Genomic DNA, 20,093 nt, shown 5'->3' with positions numbered 1-20,093 from the left:
CGTTTTCTGAATGTTGAGCTTCAAGCCAACCTTTTCACTCTCCTCTTTCAATTTCATCAAGAGACTTTTGAGTTCCTCTTCACTTTCTGCCATAAGGGTGGTGTCATCTGCATATCTGAGGTTATTGATATTTCTCCCGGCAATCTTGATTCCAGCTGTGCTTCTTCCAGCCCAGCGTTCTTCATGATGTACTCTGCATATAAGTTAAATAAGCAGGGTGACAATATACAACCTTGACATACTCCTTTTCCTATTTGTAACCAGTCTGTTGTTCCACGTCCACTTCTAACAGTTGCTTCCTGACCTGCATACAGGTTTCTCAAGAGGCAGGTCAGGTGGTCTGGGATTCCCTTCTCTTTCAGAATGTTCCACAGTTTATTGTGATCCACACAGTCAAAGGCTTTGGCATAGTCAATGAAGCAGAAATAGATGCTTTTCTGGAACTCCCTTGATTTCTCCATGATCCAGCGGATGTTGGCAATTTGATCTCTGGTGCCTCTGCCTTTTCTAAAACCTGCTTGAACATCTGGGAGTTCACGGATCACATACTGCTGAAGCCTGCCTTGGAGAATTTTAAGCATGACCTTACTAGCGTGTGAGATGAGTGCAATTGTGCGGTAGTTTGAGCATTCTTTGGCATTGCCTTTCTTTGGGATTGGAATGAAGACTGACCTTTTCCAGTCCTATGGCCACTGCTGAGTTTTCCAAATTTGCTGGCATACTGAGTGCAGCACTTTCACAGCATCATCTTTCAGGATCTGAAATAGCTCAACTGGAATTCCATCACCTCCACTAGCTTTGTTCATAGTTATGGTCTCTTAGGCCCACTTGACTTCACATCCAAGAGGTCTGACCCCAGGGGAGTGATCACACCATCGTGATTATCTTGGTTGTGAAGATCTTTTTTTACAGCTCTTCTGTGTATTCTTGCCACCTCTTCTTAATATCTTCTGCTTCTGTTAGGTCCATACCATTTCTGTCCTTTATCGAGCCCATCTTTGCATGGAATGTTCCCTTGATAGCTCTAATTTTCTTGAAAAGATTCTTGTTTTTCCTATTCTGTTGTTTTCCTCTATTTCTTTCAATTAATCACTGAGGAAGGCTTTCATATCTCTCCTTGCTATTCTTTGGAACTCTGCATTCAGATGCTTATATCTTTCCTTTTCTCCTTTGCTTTTCGCTTCTCTTCTTTTCACAGCTATTTGTAAGGCCTCCTCAGACAGCCATTTTGCTTTTTTGCATTTCTTTTCCATGGGGATGGTCTTGGTCTCTGTTTCCTGTACAATGTCACAAACATCCATCCAGAGTTCATCAGGCACTCTATCTATCAGATCTAGTCCCTTAAATCTATTTCTTACTTCCACTGTATAATCATAAGGGATTTGATTTAGGTCATATCTGAATGGTCTAGTGCTTTTCCCTACTTTCTTCAATTTAAGTCTGAATTTGGCAATAAGGAGTTCCTGATCTGAGCCACAGTCAGCTCCTGGTCTTGTTTTTGCTAACTGTATACAGCTTCTCCATCTTTGGCTGCAAAGAATATAATCAATTTGATTTCAGTGTTGACCATCGGGTGATGTCCATGTATAGAGTCTTCTCTTGTGTTGTTGGAAGAGGGTTTTTCCCATGACCAGTGCGTTCTCTTGGCAAAACTTTATTAGCCTTTGCCCTGCTTCATTCCGTGCTCCAAGGCCAAATTTGCCTGTTACTGCAGGTGTCTCTTGACTTCCTACTTTTGCATTCCAGTCCCCTATAAATGAAAAGGACATCTTTTTTGGGTGTTAGTTCTAAAAGGTCTTGTAGGTCTTCATAGAACCGTTCAACTTCGGCTTCTTCAGCATTACTGTTTGGGGCATAGACTTGGATTACTGTAATATTGAATGGTTTGCCTTGGAAACAAACAGAGATCATTCTGCCATTTTTGAGTTTGCATCCAAGTACTGCATTTCGGACTCTTTTGTTGACCATGATGGCTACTCCATTTTTTCTAAGGGATTCCTGCCCTAGTTGATCTGATCATATGGACCACAGCCCTATCTAACACAATGAAACTAAGCCATGCCATGTGGGACCACCCAAGACGGACGGGTCATTGTGGAGAGGTCTGACAGAATGTGATCCACTGGAGAAGGGAATGGCAAACCACTTCAGTATATTTGCCTTGAGAACCCCATGAACAGTATCAAAAGGCAAAATGATAGGATACTGAATGACGAATTCCCTAGGTTGGTAGGTGCCCAGTATGCTACTGGAGATCAGTGGAGATATAACTCCAAAAAGAATGAAGGGACAGAGCCAAAGGGAAAAAAATACCCAGTTGTGGATGTGACTGGTGATAGAAGCAAGGTCCGATGCTGTAAAGAGCAATATTGCATAGGAACCTGGAATGTTAGGTCCATGAATCAAGGCAAATTGGAAGTGGTCAAACAGGAGATGACAAGAGTGAACATAGACATTCTAGGAATCAGTGAACTAAAATGGACTGGAATGGGTGAATTTAACTCAGATGAACATTATATCTACTACTGTGGGCAGGAATCCCTTAGAAGAAATTGAGTAGTCATCATGGTCAACAGAAGAATCCGAAATGCAGTACTTGGACGCAATCTCAAAAACGGCAGAATGATCTCTGTTTGTTTCCAAGGCAAACCATTCAATATTACAGTAATCCAAGTCTATGCCCCAAACAGTAATGCTGAAGAAGCCGAAGTTGAACGGTTCTATGAAGACCTACAAGACCTTTTAGAACTAACACCCAAAAAAGATGTCCTTTTCATTTATAGGGGACTGGAATGCAAAAGTAGGAAGTCAAGAGACACCTGCAGTAACAGGCAAATTTGGCCTTGGAGCACGGAATGAAGCAGGGCAAAGGCTAATAAAGTTTTGCCAAGAGAACGCACTGGTCATGGGAAAAACCCTCTTCCAACAACACAAGAGAAGACTCTACACATGGACATCACCCGATGGTCAACACTGAAATCAAATTGATTATATTCTTTGCAGCCAAAGATGGAGAAGCTGTATACAGTTAGCAAAAACAAGACCAGGAGCTGACTGTGGCTCAGATCAGGAACTCCTTATTGCCAAATTCAGACTTAAATTGAAGAAAGTAGGGAAAAGCACTAGACCATTCAGATATGACCTAAATCAAATCCCTTATGATTATACAGTGGAAGTAAGAAATAGATTTAAGGGACTAGATCTGATAGATAGAGTGCCTGATGAACTCTGGATGGAGGTTTGTGACATTGTACAGGAAACAGGGACCAAGACCATCCCCATGGAAAAGAAATGCAAAAAAGCAAAATGGCTGTCTGAGGAGGCCTTACAAATAGCTGTGAAAAGAAGAGAAGCGAAAAGCAAAGGAGAAAAGGAAAGATATAAGCATCTGAATGCAGAGTTCCAAAGAATAGCAAGGAGAGATATGAAAGCCTTCCTCAGTGATTAATTGAAAGAAATAGAGGAAAACAACAGAATAGGAAAAACAAGAATCTTTTCAAGAAAATTAGAGCTATCAAGGGAACATTCCATGCAAAGATGGGCTCGATAAAGGACAGAAATGGTATGGACCTAACAGAAGCAGAAGATATTAAGAAGAGGTGGCAAGAATACACAGAAGAGCTGTAAAAAAAGATCTTCACAACCAAGATAATCACGATGGTGTGATCACTCCCCTGGAGTCAGACCTCTTGGATGTGAAGTCAAGTGGGCCTAAGAGACCATAACTACGAACAAAGCTAGTGGAGGTGATGGAATTCCAGTTGAGCTATTTCAGATCCTGAAAGATGATGCTGTGAAAGTGCTGCACTCAGTATGCCAGCAAATTTGGAAAACTCAGCAGTGGCCATAGGACTGGAAAAGGTCAGTCTTCATTCCAATCCCAAAGAAAGGCAATGCCAAAGAATGCTCAAACTACCGCACAATTGCACTCATCTCACACGCTAGTAAGGTCATGCTTAAAATTCTCCAAGGCAGGCTTCAGCAGTATGTGATCCGTGAACTCCCAGATGTTCAAGCAGGTTTTAGAAAAGGCAGAGGCACCAGAGATCAAATTGCCAACATCCGCTGGATCATGGAGAAATCAAGGGAGTTCCAGAAAAGCATCTATTTCTGCTTCATTGACTATGCCAAAGCCTTTGACTGTGTGGATCACAATAAACTGTGGAACATTCTGAAAGAGAAGGGAATCCCAGACCACCTGACCTGCCTCTTGAGAAACCTGTATGCAGGTCAGGAAGCAACTGTTAGAAGTGGACATGGAACAACAGACTGGTTACAAATAGGAAAAGGAGTATGTCAAGGTTGTATATTGTCACCCTGCTTATTTAACTTATATGCAGAGTACATCATGAAGAACGCTGGGCTGGAAGAAGCACAGCTGGAATCAAGATTGCAGGGAGAAATATCAATAACCTCAGATATGCAGATGACACCACCCTTATGGCAGAAAGTGAAGAGGAACTCAAAAGTCTCTTGATGAAAGTGAAAGAGGAGAGTGAAAAGGTTGGCTTGAAGCTCAACATTCAGAAAATGAAGATCATGGCATCTGGTCCCATCACTTCATGGCAAATAAATGGGCAAACAGTGGAAACTGTGTCAGACTTTATTTTTGGGGCTCCAGAATCACTGCAGATGCTGATTGCAGCCATGAAATTAAAGGCGCTTGCTCCTTGGAAGGAATGTTATGACCAACCTAGATAGCCTATTAAAAAGCAGAGACATTACTTTGCCAACAAAGGTCCGTCTAGTCAAGGCTATGGTTTTTCCCGTGGTCATGTATGGATGTGAGAGTTGGACTGTGAAGAAAGCTGAGCGCCGAAGACTTGATGCTTTTGAACTGTGGTGTTGGAGAAGACTCTTGAGAGTCCCTTGGACTGCAAGGAGATCCAACCAGTCCATTCTAAAGGAGATCAATCCTGGGTGTTCATTGGAAGGACTGATGCTAAAGCTGAAACTCCAATACTTTGGTCACCTCATGCGACGAGTTGACTCACTGGAAAAGACTCTGATGCTGGGAGGGATTGCGGACGGGAGGAGAAGGGGACGACAGAGAATGAGATGGCTGGATGGCATCACCGACTCGATGGACATGAGTTTGAGTGATCTCCGGGAGCTGGTGATGGACAGGGAGGCTTGGCATGCTATGATTCATGGCATCACAGAATCGGACACGAGTGAGCGACTGAACTGAACTGAGTTAAATTCACCCATTCCAGTCCATTTTAGTTCACTGATTCCAAGAATATCTACGTTGACTCTTATCATCTCCTGTTTGACCACTTCCAATTTGCCTTGATTCATGGACCTAACATTCCATGTTCCTATGCAATATTGCTCTTTACAGCATCGGACCTTGCTTCTATACTAAAAGTTTAATAATCATCTGTAAAATTAATATATAAAATATCTTTTTCTTCATTTTTACCTCCTTTATCTTTGTATCTATTTATATCTGTCTGTAAAAGTCTTTGTGAATCTTGGCCCTATTGACATTTTGGGTTTGGTAAATTTTTGTTTTTCATGCTGATGGGGGAGTGGTTCATTCCAGCAGCATCACTAGACTCTAACCATTACATGCCAGCAGTAGCCTCCCTTCAATGTTTTCAATTATTGCATCCAAATCTCTCAAAAGATTATCAAGGTTATTCAGAAGCCAGCTCTTCACCAGTTGAAAAACCACTGATTTATTTCTATTGCCACCCCTAATTCTATCATCACTGATTGGCTATCATCTATCTATCATTGTGATGTATATTTAGTGTGGCAGTTAGGATTATTTTAAAATACCATGAATTAGAAATTAAAATTTGTCATATTTGTACTGGCTTTGGATACTAAACCTTACCAGATGATACTATATGACAGCTACTGACTACGTGGATATCTTTATCTGGAATAGGTTTTCTGATAAACCTTGATGGAAAAGCTCAATCGAACAGTGCTGAGTGAATTTATCCTCATGGGAATCACAGACCGCCCTGAGCTGCAGGCTCCATTGTTTGGGCTCTTCCTCATCATCTACGGGATCTCCGTGGTGGGCAACTTGGGTATGGTCATCCTCACCAAGGTGGACTCCAGGCTACAGACACCCATGTACTTCTTTCTCAGACACCTGGCTCTTACTGATCTCGGTTATTCAACAACTGTGGGCCCCAAAATGTTGGTAAATTTTCTTGTGGATCAAAATAAAATCTTCTACAATTTTTGTGCCATTCAGGGAGCTTTCTACATTATGTTCATTATTAGTGAGCTTTTTATTCTGGCAGCAATGTCTTATGACCGCTATGTGGCCATCTGTCAGCCTCTGCTGTACACAGTCATCATGTCAAAAAGGGCATGCTGGATGCTGGTGGCAATCTCCTATGTCTATAGCACATTTGTGTCTCTTCTAATCACTATAAAAATTTTTAATGCATCCTTCTGTGGCTACAATGTCATCAGACATTTCTACTGTGACTGTCTCCCTTTGATATCTTTGCTTTGTTCAAATACACATGAAATTGAACTGATTATTCTGATTTTTGCGGGTTTTAATTTAATTTCAACCCTGCTAATAGTTCTTGTGTCTTACCTGCTTATTCTTACAGTTATTCTCAGGATGAACTCTGCTGAAGGAAGGCACAGGGCTTTCTCTACATGTGGATCCCACTTGACTGTGGTTACAGTGTTCTATGGGACTTTGATATTTATGTATGTTCAACCAGAGTCCAGCCATTCCTTTGATGCTGATAAAGTGGCATCTATATTTTACACGCTGATTATCCCCATGTTAAATCCCTTGATCTACAGCTTGAGGAACAAAGATGTAAAATATGCTGTTCATAGACTATTGAAAAAACTGTGTAATATCTTTTCTTAAGTTCATTTTGCTATGTGGTTCCTTGAATGAGGCTATGAACATTGAAATTTTTATCAGTTTTCTCAGAGGGAAATGCAAAGATAATGATTTCAGCATATATTTAGAGACTGACTTCTGTGCACCCATTAAACTGAGTGCTCTGAACACAGTAATAAATGAACATACTCTAGTTGTATTTGTCTCCTTACATAGGAAGTCCACTCTATGACAAATAAGGGTCTTGACTCTCTTTAATTTGGCTCACTTGCCACAAATTTGGTTAAAATGTGTATCGTGTTTTGATTAAGAGACATTGTTTGACTATATGCATTTGATGATCTTACTTGGAGAAAGCAGCATGAGATGAGTTTATGATTTGAATGGTGATATTTCTAGTGAATGTGTAGTATAATATTCTGCAATCTATAAATCTGTCATGTCTTTTGAACATACTTCTTACATAACTCTAACTTTCCTAATTTCTTTTTTTGCTTATTTCAATTACTTGTTAACATTCAACAGATTTATTTTCATCATAGAGATAATGGACTGTCTTCTATGTACATCATCAGGAAATTATCAATGAACAAATCAAATTTGAATAAAAATAATTTATAAGAATAGTCAAGTGAGGATAGTTATTACTTATATTTTATTTTATATATGTCACTTTAAATTATTAATAAATGTATATATATATATTTCTCATCTATTCATATATAAACATAAAAATTTTGCATCTGAGATTATGTATAATGAGCAGAAATTCACAGGAATGCTAACAGCACATGGATTTGAAAAGGTAAACTGTGAATAAACAGGACCTGATATCCCACTCCTAGAATACATGCTAGAATACATGTGATTATCCCTCAGATTATAAACCAAAAAAAAAAATACTGAGTTACAGATTTGGATATTTTTCACTCATTTAAAACTTAATCACATTATTAAGTTGATACATAATATATCACAAAATATTCTATTTTCCATAGAATATAAAAATGTAAAAATCCAGAAATGCTACATACCATAAAAAGTAGCTCAGTGTCATTACATATTGAATACTTTCAATTTAGATTTCAAGTAGATAACACTATATATCAACTAGAATATCTAGTAGTTTGTGAGTATTTGGAGGGAACTAAATGGACAGAGGAGCCTGGTAGGCTGCAGTCCATGGGGTCGCTACAAGTCAAACATGACTGAACGACTTCACTTTCACTTTTCACTTTCACGCATTGGAGAAGGAAATGGCAACCCACTCCAGTGTTCTTGCCTGGAGAATCCCAGGGACGGGGGAGCCTGGTGGGCTTCCGTCTATGGGGTCGCACAGAGTCGGAAACGACTAGAGTGACTTAGCAGCAGCAGCAGAAAAACATATACATTGTTAGTAGAAAATAAAATGGTATAAATATTTTAAATCCATTTAAGATTCATTTTTTTCTGCAGCAGCATAGACTAGCTCTATTTTTAGTTTTTTGAGGAGCCTCCATACTGTTCTTTATATTGGCCATACCAATTCCATTTTTTTTCTTTTTGTTATTTTTGTTTGTTTTTGTTTTTATTTATTTTTTAATTTATTTATTTTAATTGGAGGCTAATTACTTTACATTATTGTATTGGTTTTGCCATACATTGACATGAATCTGCCCTGGGTGTACATGTGTTCCCATCTTGAACCCCTCTCCTACCTCCCTCCCCTTCCCATCCCTCTGATTCATCCCAGTACACCAACCCTGAACATCCTGCATCATGCATCGAACTTGGACTCTTTTCTAAATTTTTTTGCTTTCTTTCTTTTTTTTAATTTCTTTATTCATTTATTTTTTATTTCACCAGCAAAATGTCTTTATTCGAGATAAAAAATTGCAGTCTGAGGTCTATAATCATGAGCCATATGGAAGTCCATGCCTACCTCTTCCAAACCCACCCAAGAGAGAACTCTTTTTTTTAATTTATTTATTTTAATTGGAGGCTAATCACTTTACACTATTGTATTGGTTTTTCCATACATTGACATGAATCTGCCCCAGGTGTACATGTGTTCCCCATCTTGAACCCCCCTCCCACCTCCTTCCCCATCCCATCCCTCTGGTTCATCCCAGTGCACCAGCCCCGAGCATCCTGTCTCATGCATTGAACCTGGACTATCAATAATGTGGAAGGGTTCCCTTTTCTCCACACCCTCTTCAGCATTTATCGTTTGTAGATATTTTGATGATGACTGTGTGTGAGATGGTATCTCATTCTAGTTTTGCCTTGCTTTTTTCTAACAATTAGCAAAGTTGAACATGATTGTATGTGTCCATTGGCCATCTGTATATCTTTTTCTAGAAATGCCTATTTAGATCTTCTGCCCATTTATATTGGGATATATATACAGAGAGAGTCCACAGACTTCTCTAGGCCAGAAAACTGGAGTGGGTAGCCTTTCTCTTCTCCAGGGGATCTTCCAAACCCAGGGATCAAACACAGGTCTCTTACAATGCAGGCAGATTCTTTATCAGGTGAGCCATAAGGGAAGCCCAAGCTGGTTTCCTTGGGAAGCCCTAGAAAATCAGTCCTGAATATTCATTGGAAGGACTGAGGCTGAAACAGAAGCTTCAGTACTCTGGCCTCTTATGCAAAGAATTGACTCTTTGGAAAAGACCCTGATTCTAGGAAAGATTGAAGGCGGGAGGAGAAGGGGATCACAGAGGATGAGATGGTTGGATGGCACCACTTACTTGATGGACATGCGTTTGAGCAAGCTCCGGGAGTTGGTGATGGACAGAAGGCCTGGCGTGCTGCAGTCCATGGGGTCACAGACAGTCGGACACGACTGAATGACTGAACTGAACTGATATACATATATATCTCAATCCACCCCAGGATTCTTGCCTGGAGATCCTATGGACAGAGGAACCTGGTGGACTATCGTTCATAGAGTTGCAGAGAGTTGGACACAGCTAAAGCAACTTCACACACACACACAAATTTTATAAGCTGTTTGTGTGGTTTGGAGATTAATCCTTTGTTGGTTGTGTTGTTTGCAAATATTTTCTCTCATTCTGTATGTTGTCTTTCTGTTTGGTTTATAGTTTCATTTTTGGGCAAAAGTTTTTAAAAGTTTTAGGTCCATTTATTAATCTTCATTTTATTTTTGTTATTTTTATTTCCATTATCTAGATGAATCCAAAAATATATCGCTGTACTTTTTTGTCAATGAGTGTTCTGCCTATGTTTTCCGCTAATGGTTGTATGGTATCCAGCCTTACATTTAGGTGTTTAATCCAATTTGAGTTTATTTTTGTGTATTGTGTTAAAGAATGCTCTAATTTAATTTTCATTTTTTCCATGCACCTGTCCAGTTTTCCCAGCAGCATTTAATGAAGAAACTCTTTTCTCCCTATTCTATGTGGGTTTATTTCTGTGTTTTCTATCCTGTTCCATTGAGCTATATTTCTGGTTTTCTGCCTGTACCATATTGTTTTATTACTGCTGTTTTTGTGGTCTGTTCTGAAGGCTGATACTATGATTCCCTCAGTTCCCTTTTTTCTTTCTCAGGGTTATTTTCTTTATTCAGGGTCTTTTTTGTTATACAAATTTAAAAATCTCTTGTTCTAGTTCTGTGAAAATTTTCATATGATCCTGTTATCCCACTCCTGGTCATATAACCAGAGAAAACAATAATTCAATAAGATACACCCCAGAGCTCATTGCAGCACTGTCTACAATAGTGAAAACATGGAGGCAACGTATTTGTCCTCTAACAGATAAAAATGTGGTATATCTATAGAATGGAATAGTACTCAGCCATAAAAATGAGCAACAGTGAATGAAATAATGGCTTTTGCAGGAACATGGATGGATCTAGAGACAATCATACTCGAGGAAATAAGCCAGGCTGAGGAAGACAAATGTTGTATGATATCACTTATATGTGGAATTTGAAAAAGAGTGTTGCAGATGAAACTGTATGTAGAATGGAGATAGACCCTCAGACGTAGAAGAGAAACTAATGGTTTCCTGGGTGGGGAAAAAGGAGGCAGTTTAGGAGTCTGGGACTGACATAAACACATGACTGTGTGTAAAGTAGATAGCCATAAGTACCTACTTTATAGTACAGAAAACTATACTCAATGGTTTGTAATAGCCTCTAAGGGAAAAGAAGATGAAAAAAAAATGTTTACATATGATTGAATCACTTTGCTATATACCTAAAACTAACACAGCATTGTAAGTAAATTTTTTTTTTTTTTTTTTGAACAGAGGAAAATTTATGCGTCGAACCTGGACTGGTCACTTATGATAATATACATGCTACAATTCCATTCTCCCCAATCATTCCACCTTCACCCTCTCCCACAGAGTCCCAAAGACTGTTCTAAATGCCTATGTCTCTTTTGCAGTCTCTTATACAGGGTTCAGGTTACCATTTTTCTAAATTCTATATATATGCATTAATATACGGTATTGATGTTCTTCTTTCTGGCTTACTTCACTCTGTATAATTGGCTCCAATTTCATCCACCTCATTAAAACTGATTCAAATGCATTCTTTTTGATGGCTGAGAAATACTCCATTGTGTATATGTACCAAAGCTTTCTTATCCATTCATCTGCAGATGGACATCTAGGTTGCTTCCATGTCCTGGCTATTATAAACAGTGCTGCAATGAACATTGGAGTACATGTGTCTCTTTCAATTCTGGTTTCCTCGGTGTGTATGCCCAGGAGTGCGATCGCTGGATCATATGGCAGTTCTATTTCCAGTTTTCTGAGGAATCTCCACACTGTTCTCCATAGTGGCTGTACTAGTTTGCATTGTAAGTAAATTATGCTTCAATAAAATACAAAAATAAAAATACAAAAAAAGCATTGTCTTAAAACTTCAAACATATCTCACCTCTAACATAATATCTATCCATTCCACTGTCTTGTACTTACCCAAGAGAAAGGACAGCAGATTTCTGTGTATGCAAATGTCAATAGAAGCTTTATTTATATTAGTCAGACCTTGGGAACAATCTAAATGTTCCTCCACTGGGGATGAATAAGTAAATCATGACAAGTGAGTTCCATACTGTTGAAAAGAGTAATAAATTGTTGATACACACAAAAATATGATGACTCAAAATTATTAAGCAGAGTAAAGGATGCCAGACTTAGAGGATCAGATAATCTAAAATTTAGTTGCAAAAAAATTCTAAAATGAAGATTCATTTATAGTTGCACAAAGCAGATCAAACAAGAAATCTCAGAAATTAACAAGAAATGTCATACAAGGCGTACAATGTGGAAAAATAAAGAAATTAGCTCCTTTCATAGCTGCAAATGGCCTGTTTCCTAACATAAAACCTCAAGGAACCCTGTCATAAATGTGAGTTCAGGAATCCCCTCATAATTGTGAGCTCAGCAAAACAAAAGAATAATAAAAGATAAAAGAAATCTGCTGTCTTTTCAACAAGCAATTATCTTGTCAATGCATATATATATATATATTGATATAATACATAACATGCAAGAACCAAAAATATTCATATATGTGACTTTCCAGGTGGCACAGTGGTAAAGAATCTGCCTGCAATGCAGGAGACACAGGAAACGTGGGTTTGATCACTGGGTTGGGAAGATCCCCTGGAGGACGCAATGGCAACGCACTCCAGTATCCTCACCAGGAAAATCCCATGGACAGAGGTGGGCTACAATTCATACAGTCGAAAATTGGCACATACAACTGAAACAACTGATTATGTAAACGTGTGTATATATACACATATACATATACCATTTACAATACAAAGTGTAATGAAATAATAAACTCAGAAAATGTGCAGAATATGCATGTTGAAAAGTATGCTGGTTAAAGAAATCAAAGATCAGAACACATTATAAAACATACTGAGCTCACAGTATAAAATATTCACAGATGGAAAAGAAAATTGGAGTAGGAATTGGAGTTGGACAGAATGAAATAAATAAAGATGGCAACTAACTATGAAATGAGAAAAACGAGCAACAGCAAAACCAACTAAATCAACGAAATAACAGGTCACATTTACCTAATGTGTAATTTTAACTCCTTTAAAAAATGGTATATTAAAAAATAATTTTGATATTTCTCTACCATGTCACTCCTTTGAGAAGACCATTGTAGAATTGGCCCTTTCCTAAATGTATTAATACATCATTTGAATCAAGAGCCCCAAGTGCTAATAATGGGAAGTTAAATAAGAGTGAAAAATAGGTGTTAAATAAGTAATAAGTTTACTCATTGGTGAATATAAATTGTCCTTGACAATTATTGAAAGACCTCCAGACATTTTGTTGTGTTCTCTTAGGCATTAGGGCTAATCAACAAGTTGCTAGACATCTCCTCAGGGAGAGTATCAAAGGTAAGGGAATCCATATATTCTCACAGCCGTGTGAGAAATGCAGGAGGGAGTCAACACGGTAAATTCATTACAGGTAAAAATAATATTTCATGTGGTACAATATGCTGCCAATATCCACAATGTTTCAGTGACATCTGCCAAGTTCCACTTTAATTCTATGACAGATTCTACATTTATGGGATGGCGGGGGTGGGGACTGAAATAAATTACATGTATTACATCCTACGTGACCAGTTCCTCACTTACCAATCACTATAGCCCTGACAGAGACATAAAACCACAGTCCAGAGAATATGTTTATATGGAGAAGAAAATCTCTTTCAGGTAAGTTACTATCACTATTAGAAACAAACATTAAAAACAAACAAAAACTATGTATTTGACACTTGAGAACTATTTCCAGATAAGACAGACTCACTGAATTTTTGACTCTTCGTGTGTCTTTCCCCACAACTATGCAGACTGTTTTCCATTATATGTGGTAATAAAAAGTTTTAGATCATTTACACTATTGACCCAGATTAACCCTTTGTTGCTGTTCAGTCGCTAAATCCTGTCTGACTCTTTGTGACCTCATGGACTGCAGCATGCTACGCTTCCCTTTCCTTCACTGTCTCTTGGAGTTTGCTCAGATTCATGCTCATTGAGTTGGTGACGCTATCTAGCTATCTCATCCTCCGCTGCCCTCTCCTCACCATAAATGAAGGCACTGCAGAAACTGTATTTATAGACATATATGTCCTATACATGGACATACATGTTCTATACATAAGCATGTCCTGGTACGACTCACCATGTAAGCAAATTTAATTCCCACTGTGGTCCTTTATGCATTTCTTATTCATACACTTATTCATAACTGTCAGGTGTGCTAAATTTGAGTCAGGACCACCTGAAGGAAAAACATCTTTCATAGACATGCTTTGAGTAGTGGGTTATATGAATTTTGTGAATTTTTGGTTTGAAAATTTACTGTATCATTAGCATATTCATTATATCCTAGACAGCATATTAAAAAAGAAGGGACATTACTGTGCCAACAAAAGTCCATCTAGTCAAGGCTATGGTTTTTCCAGTAGTTTTGTATGAATGTGAGAGTTGGACCATAAAGAAAGCTGAGTGCCAAAGGATTGATGCTTTTTTTGTATTTATTTATTTTATTATTATTATTTACATTATTGTATTGGTTTTGCCATACATTGATATGAATCTGCCCCGGGTGTACATGTGTTCCCCATCTTGAACCCCCCTCCCACCTCCCTCCCCATCCCATCCCTTGAACTGTGGTGTCAGAGAAGACCCTTGAGAGTCCCTTGGACTGCAAGGAGATCCAACCAGTCCATTCTAAAGGAGATCACTCTTGAATATTCATTGGAAGGACTGATGTTGGAGCTGAAACTCCAATACTTTGGCCACCTGATGAGAAGAACTGCCTCATTTGAAAAGACCCTGATGCTGGGAAAGACTGAAGGTGAGAGGAGCCGGGGACGACAGAGGATGAGACGGCTGGATGGCATCACCGACTCGATGGGCATGAGTTTGAGTGAACTCCGGGTGTTGGTGATGGACAGGGAGGCCTGATATGCTGCAGTCCATGGGCTCGCAAAGAGTCAGACACAACTGAGCAGCTGAACTGAACTGAACTATATCCTATGATTGATGCATTTTTAAAATGCCATTATGTGATTATATCTTATAAAGAATAAAAATAGAACTTTAAGGAATAGTACGATAATTATCCATAATAGCTAAAGTTTTATGATTGCTTAGCTTCTCGGTTTTGCTTTGTTATCTATATTTACCTATCTCTGTCTAACTGTCTATGTTTCTATACCTGTACTATAGTGCTTGTCAACTATACTATTGTGATACTATTGTGGCTACTGGCTCAATATTGTTCAGTTCAGTTCAGTTCAGTCTCTCAGTCGTGTCCGACTCTCCGCGACCCCATGAATCACAGCACGCCAGGCCTCCCTGTCCATCACCAACTCCGTTGCATGTTTGATATGTTAAGATATTGAGCACTTTACTTGGCCTATAAACATTAGAAGCCAATAGCATTTCAACTCTCAGTTATGACAGCCAAAATGTCTCCAGACAGTGGAGAAACATTCTTGGGGAAGTAAAATCACTCTAATTGAGAATAGCTGATCTACCTTCATATCTCCTTCTGTCTCTATTTATGTATATTTTAATGTGTGGCAGATGGACTTACTTTTAAATATTCTAAACTGGAAATTTAAATTTATCTTACTTACCAGTTCTGCATACTAACACATCGAAGAGGATATTTTACACAAAATCTACTGACTCTGCTGTTGTGTCTACCCAGAATAAGTTTCCTCATACACCTGAATGGAACCACACAATGGAACAGTGCTGAGTGAATTCATCCTCACGGGAATCACAGACCGCCCTGAGCTGCGGGCTCCATTGTTTGGGCTCTTCCTCATCATCTACGTGATCTCCGTGGTGGGCAACTTGGGCATGGTCATCCTCACTAAGGTGGACTCCAGGCTTCAGACACCCATGTACTTCTTTCTCAGGCACCTGGCTTTCACTGTTATTCAACAACCGTGGGCCCCAAAATACTGGTAAATTTTGTGGCGGATCAAAATAAAATCTCCTATTACTTTTGCGCTACACAGCTCACTTTCTTTCTTGTGTTCATTATTAGTGAGCTTTTTATTCTGGCAGCGATGTCCTATGACCGCTATGTGGCCATCTGTCACCCCCTGCTCTACACAGTGGTCATGTCGCAAAGAGCATGTCAGGTGCTGGTGGCAATGCCATATCTCTATAGCATGTTTGAGTCTCTTCTTATCGCTGGAAAGATATTTGACTCATCATTCTGTGGCTACAATGTCATCAGACATTTCTACTGTGACAGTCTCCCCTTGTTATCTTTGCTCTGCTCAAATGCAAATGAAATTGGACTGATTATTCTTATCTCAGCAGGTTTTAATTTGATTTTCTCTCTTCTGATAGTTCTTGTGTCTTACCTTCTTATTCTTGCATCCATTCTCAGGATGAGCTCTGCTGAAGGCAGGCACAAGGCTTTTTCGACTTGTGGGTCTCACCTGACGGTGGTCACAGTGTTCTATGGGGCTTTAATATTCATGTATGTGCAGCCGGAGTCCAACCATTCATTTGACACAGATAAAATGGCATCTATATTTTACACTCTCATTATCCCTATGCTAAATCCCTTAATCTACAGTTTGAGAAACAAAGATGTAAAACATGCCCTACAAAGTACGTGGAAAAGACTATGCAATTCTTTCTCTTAGAGCTTCTGTACAATATGAGTCATATAATTTAGGTGATGGGCTTCAAACTGTTCTCTGTGTGTCTCTGAAAAGAATAAAAAGTATGGAAAAGTTCAGCACATGTTTAGAAATTGCCTTCTAAGGGCTAGGCATACTTCTATGTGCTATACATACATTGGCACCCAAAGGGGGGAAATATCTGCCTTTCCTGAGAGGAAGAGATGAATTACAAATATAATTAAGTAAATAGCACCTTGCCTTAGAACGAGTTAGGATACTTTAAGGACTAAAGGAGATCGATCCTGGGTGTTCATTGGAGGGACTGATGCTAAAGCTGAAGCTGCAATACTTTGGCCACCTCATGCGACGAGCAGACTCACTGGAAAAGACTCTGATGCTGGGAAAGGTTGGGGGCGGGAGGAGAAGGGGACGACAGAGAGTGAGATGGCTGGATGGCATCACCGACTCTGTGGACATGAGTTTGGGTGAACTCCGGGAGTTGATGATGGACAGGGAGGCCTGGCGTGCTGTGATTCATGGGGTCGCGGAGAGTCGGACACGACTGAACGGAACTGAACTGAACTGAACTGAAGGACAAGTAACGAGAGTCGAGTGAGGAGGAATAGCATATACAAAAGGATTCAAAGGATTATTGTCACTCCCAACTGTTGGAATAAATTTCCTAGTGTCTCCATGTGTTTGCGCATGTACATGTGGTTTTATGTAAGTGCATACTTCTGCTTTTTTATTCGCTATACTTCTCTAAGGCATGCATTAACATTAAACTTATGGTGGATTCTAGGAGGCTCAGTGTAGCACAATGATTTGAATTCATCATTCATCTGAATTAATTCAGATGCTCACTTATCACGTGGAAGATTTTATGACCCTGCTCTATTCTCATCAGTGAAGTTGCTTTTATATATGAGCCCTAGAAAGTCTTTAGACTCAGCACACTTAGCAATTCAGTAACTCACAACATCTTATTTATCTAAATCAGACCGTTTCTCTGTAAATTCAAGTTCAGTCACTCAGTCATGTCCGACTCTTTGCTATCTCATGGGCTGCAGCACACCAGGCTTCCCTGTCCCTCACCAACTCCAGGAGATTGCTCAAACTCATGTCTATGACACTAGAGATGCCATCCTACTACCTCATGCTCTGATGTCCCCGTTTCCTCCTGTCTTCAATCTGTCTCAGCTGAAGGGTCCTTTCCAATGAGTCAGTTATTCACATCAGGTGGCCAAAGTATTCTCTGAACCAGATTCATTTTCTTAATTGTCTTTAAAAATATTCTATACTTGAAAGTCGCTAAGAGTGGGCTTTAAATATTTTCATCTGACAAAAAGGAATGATAACCATGTAACGTGAAAATGTTAGCTAGTGCTAAATTGTAGCCATACTGAGCTATATAAATGCATCGAACCAACATGTTGTAGACTTTAAATTTACACCATATTAACTGTCAACTATGTCACAGTAAGAGGCAGGTCAGGTTGTCTGGTATTCCCATCTCTTTCAGAATGTTCCACAGTTTATTATGATCCACACAGTCAAAGGCTTTGGCATAGTCAATAAAGCAGAAATAGATGTTTTTCTGGAACTCTTTTGCTTTTTCCATGATCCAGTGGATGTTGGCAATTTGATTTCTGGTTCGTCTACTTTTCCTAAAACCAGCTTGAACATCTAGAAGTTCATGGTTCATGTATTGCTGAAGGCTGGCTTGGAGAATTTTGAGCATGACTTTACTAGCGTGTGAGATGAGTGCAATTGTGCAGTAGTTTGACCATTTTTTGGCATTGCCTTTCTTTGGGATTGGAATGAAAACTGACATTTTCCAATCCTGTGGCAACTGCTGAGTTTTCCAAATTTGCTGGCATATTGAGTGCAGCAGTTTCACAGCATCATCTTTCAGGATTTGAAATAGTTCAACTGGAATTCCATCACCTCCACTAGATTTGGCCATAGTGAGTAGGCCAGGAAGCAACAGTTAGAACTGGACATGAACAACAGACTGAGTCCAAATAGGAAAAGGAGTACGTCAAGGTTGTATATTGTCACCTTGCTTATTTAACTTATATGCAGAGTACATCATGAGGAACACTGGGCTGGAAGAAGCACAAGCTGGAATCAAGATTGCCAGGGGAAATATCAATAACCTCAGATATGCAGATGACACCACCCTTATGGCAGAAAGTGAAGAGGAACTAAAAAGCCTCTTGATGAAAGTAAAAGAGGAGAGTGAAAAAGTTGGCTTAAAGTTCAACATTCAGAAAACTAAGATCATTGCATCTGGTCCCATCACTTCAAGGCAAATAGATAGGGAAACAGTGGAAACAGTGTCAGATTTTGGTTTTTTGGGGGCTCCAAAATCACTGCAGATGCTGATTGCAGCCATGAAATTAAAAGACGCTTACTCCTTGGAAGGAAAGTTATGACCAACCTAGATAGCATATTAAAAAGCAGAGACATTACTTTGCCAACCAAGGTCTGTCTAGTCAAGGCTATGGTTTCTCCAGTGGTCATGTATGGATGTGAGAGTTGGAGTGTGAAGAAAGGCTGATTGCCGAAGAATTGATGCTTTTGAACTGTGATGTTGGAGAAGACTCTTGAGAGTCCCTTGGACTTCAAGGAGATCCAACCAGTCCATCCTAAAGGAGATCATTCCTAGGTGTTCATCGGAAGGACTGATGCTAAAGCTGAAACTCCAATACTTTGGCCACCTCATGCAAAAAGTTGACTCACTGGGAAAGACTCTGATGCTGGGAGGGATTGGGGGCAGGAGGAGATGAGGACGACAGAGAATGAGATGGCTGGATGGCATCACCGACTCAATGGACAAGGGTTTGAGTGAACTCCGGGAGTTGGTGATGGACAGGGAGGCCTGTCATGCTGTGATTCATGGGGTCGTAAAGAGTCGGACATGACTGAGCGACTGAACTGATCTGATGTCACAATAAAGCCAGAGGGAAAAAAGTTAAATTTCTTGAGAGTTTACCATGGAAATTTTGAGTTATATTTTTATATTTTATGGGAATCTTGATTCCTTACTGCTTTTTGATCATACAAGATAGTCACATATCCTTATCTGTCTGAAAAACAAAAATATTTCTTATTTAAAATTTGTGTTCTAATTATTTTTGTACTTTTGCATAAGAGGTCTACTCTATGCTGAACTAGCTTTGTGCCTTTGTTATGTTATGTATTTGTTATGTATTGGTTCATAAGAGTGTGCAAAAATTAATTTACTACATATGCAAGCATATATGTGTACTGTATTATATATTTCATTGTAAAATATTTTATTATATTCTATAATTTTTATTCTATTTATTGATTTCCACAGTTTGATCATCTGTTTGTAGCAAACAAAAGACAAATTTCCATGATTTGGTCAATATTTCTAGGAATAATGCAATAACTTATGTAACAATTTGTTATATATATGATATGCATACAAATATCTTCCCTCGTGGCTCAGACGGTAAAGCATCTGCCTGCAACGCGGGAGGCCCGGGTTCAATCCCTGTGTCGGGAAGATCTCCTGGAGAAGGAAATAGCAACCCACTCCAGTACTCTTGCCTGGAAAATTTCATGGACTGAGGA

The 20,093-nt window shown here is 39.2% G+C and overlaps 1 protein-coding gene and 1 pseudogene across 1 annotated transcript; both read left to right on the top strand.

The window, feature by feature from the left end:
- The first annotated feature begins 5,917 nt into the window (after window positions 1-5,917).
- On the top strand, window positions 5,918-6,859 carry LOC148775757 (olfactory receptor 8K3-like). Its single transcript, XM_088843579.1, has one exon. The coding sequence runs from the start codon at window positions 5,918-5,920 to the stop codon at window positions 6,857-6,859; it is 942 nt and encodes a 313-aa protein (XP_088699705.1).
- An 8,714-nt stretch (window positions 6,860-15,573) lies between these two features.
- LOC148775756 (olfactory receptor 8K3-like) lies at window positions 15,574-16,508 on the top strand (annotated as a pseudogene).
- Window positions 16,509-20,093: the final 3,585 nt, after the last annotated feature.

Source organism: Moschus berezovskii, chromosome 14 (assembly GCF_049115385.1).
Source record: "Moschus berezovskii isolate FMDL1 chromosome 14, NW_MosBer_1.0, whole genome shotgun sequence".
Classification (NCBI taxonomy): domain Eukaryota; kingdom Metazoa; phylum Chordata; class Mammalia; order Artiodactyla; family Moschidae; genus Moschus; species Moschus berezovskii.
This window is presented reverse-complemented; position numbering and strand designations above follow the sequence as displayed.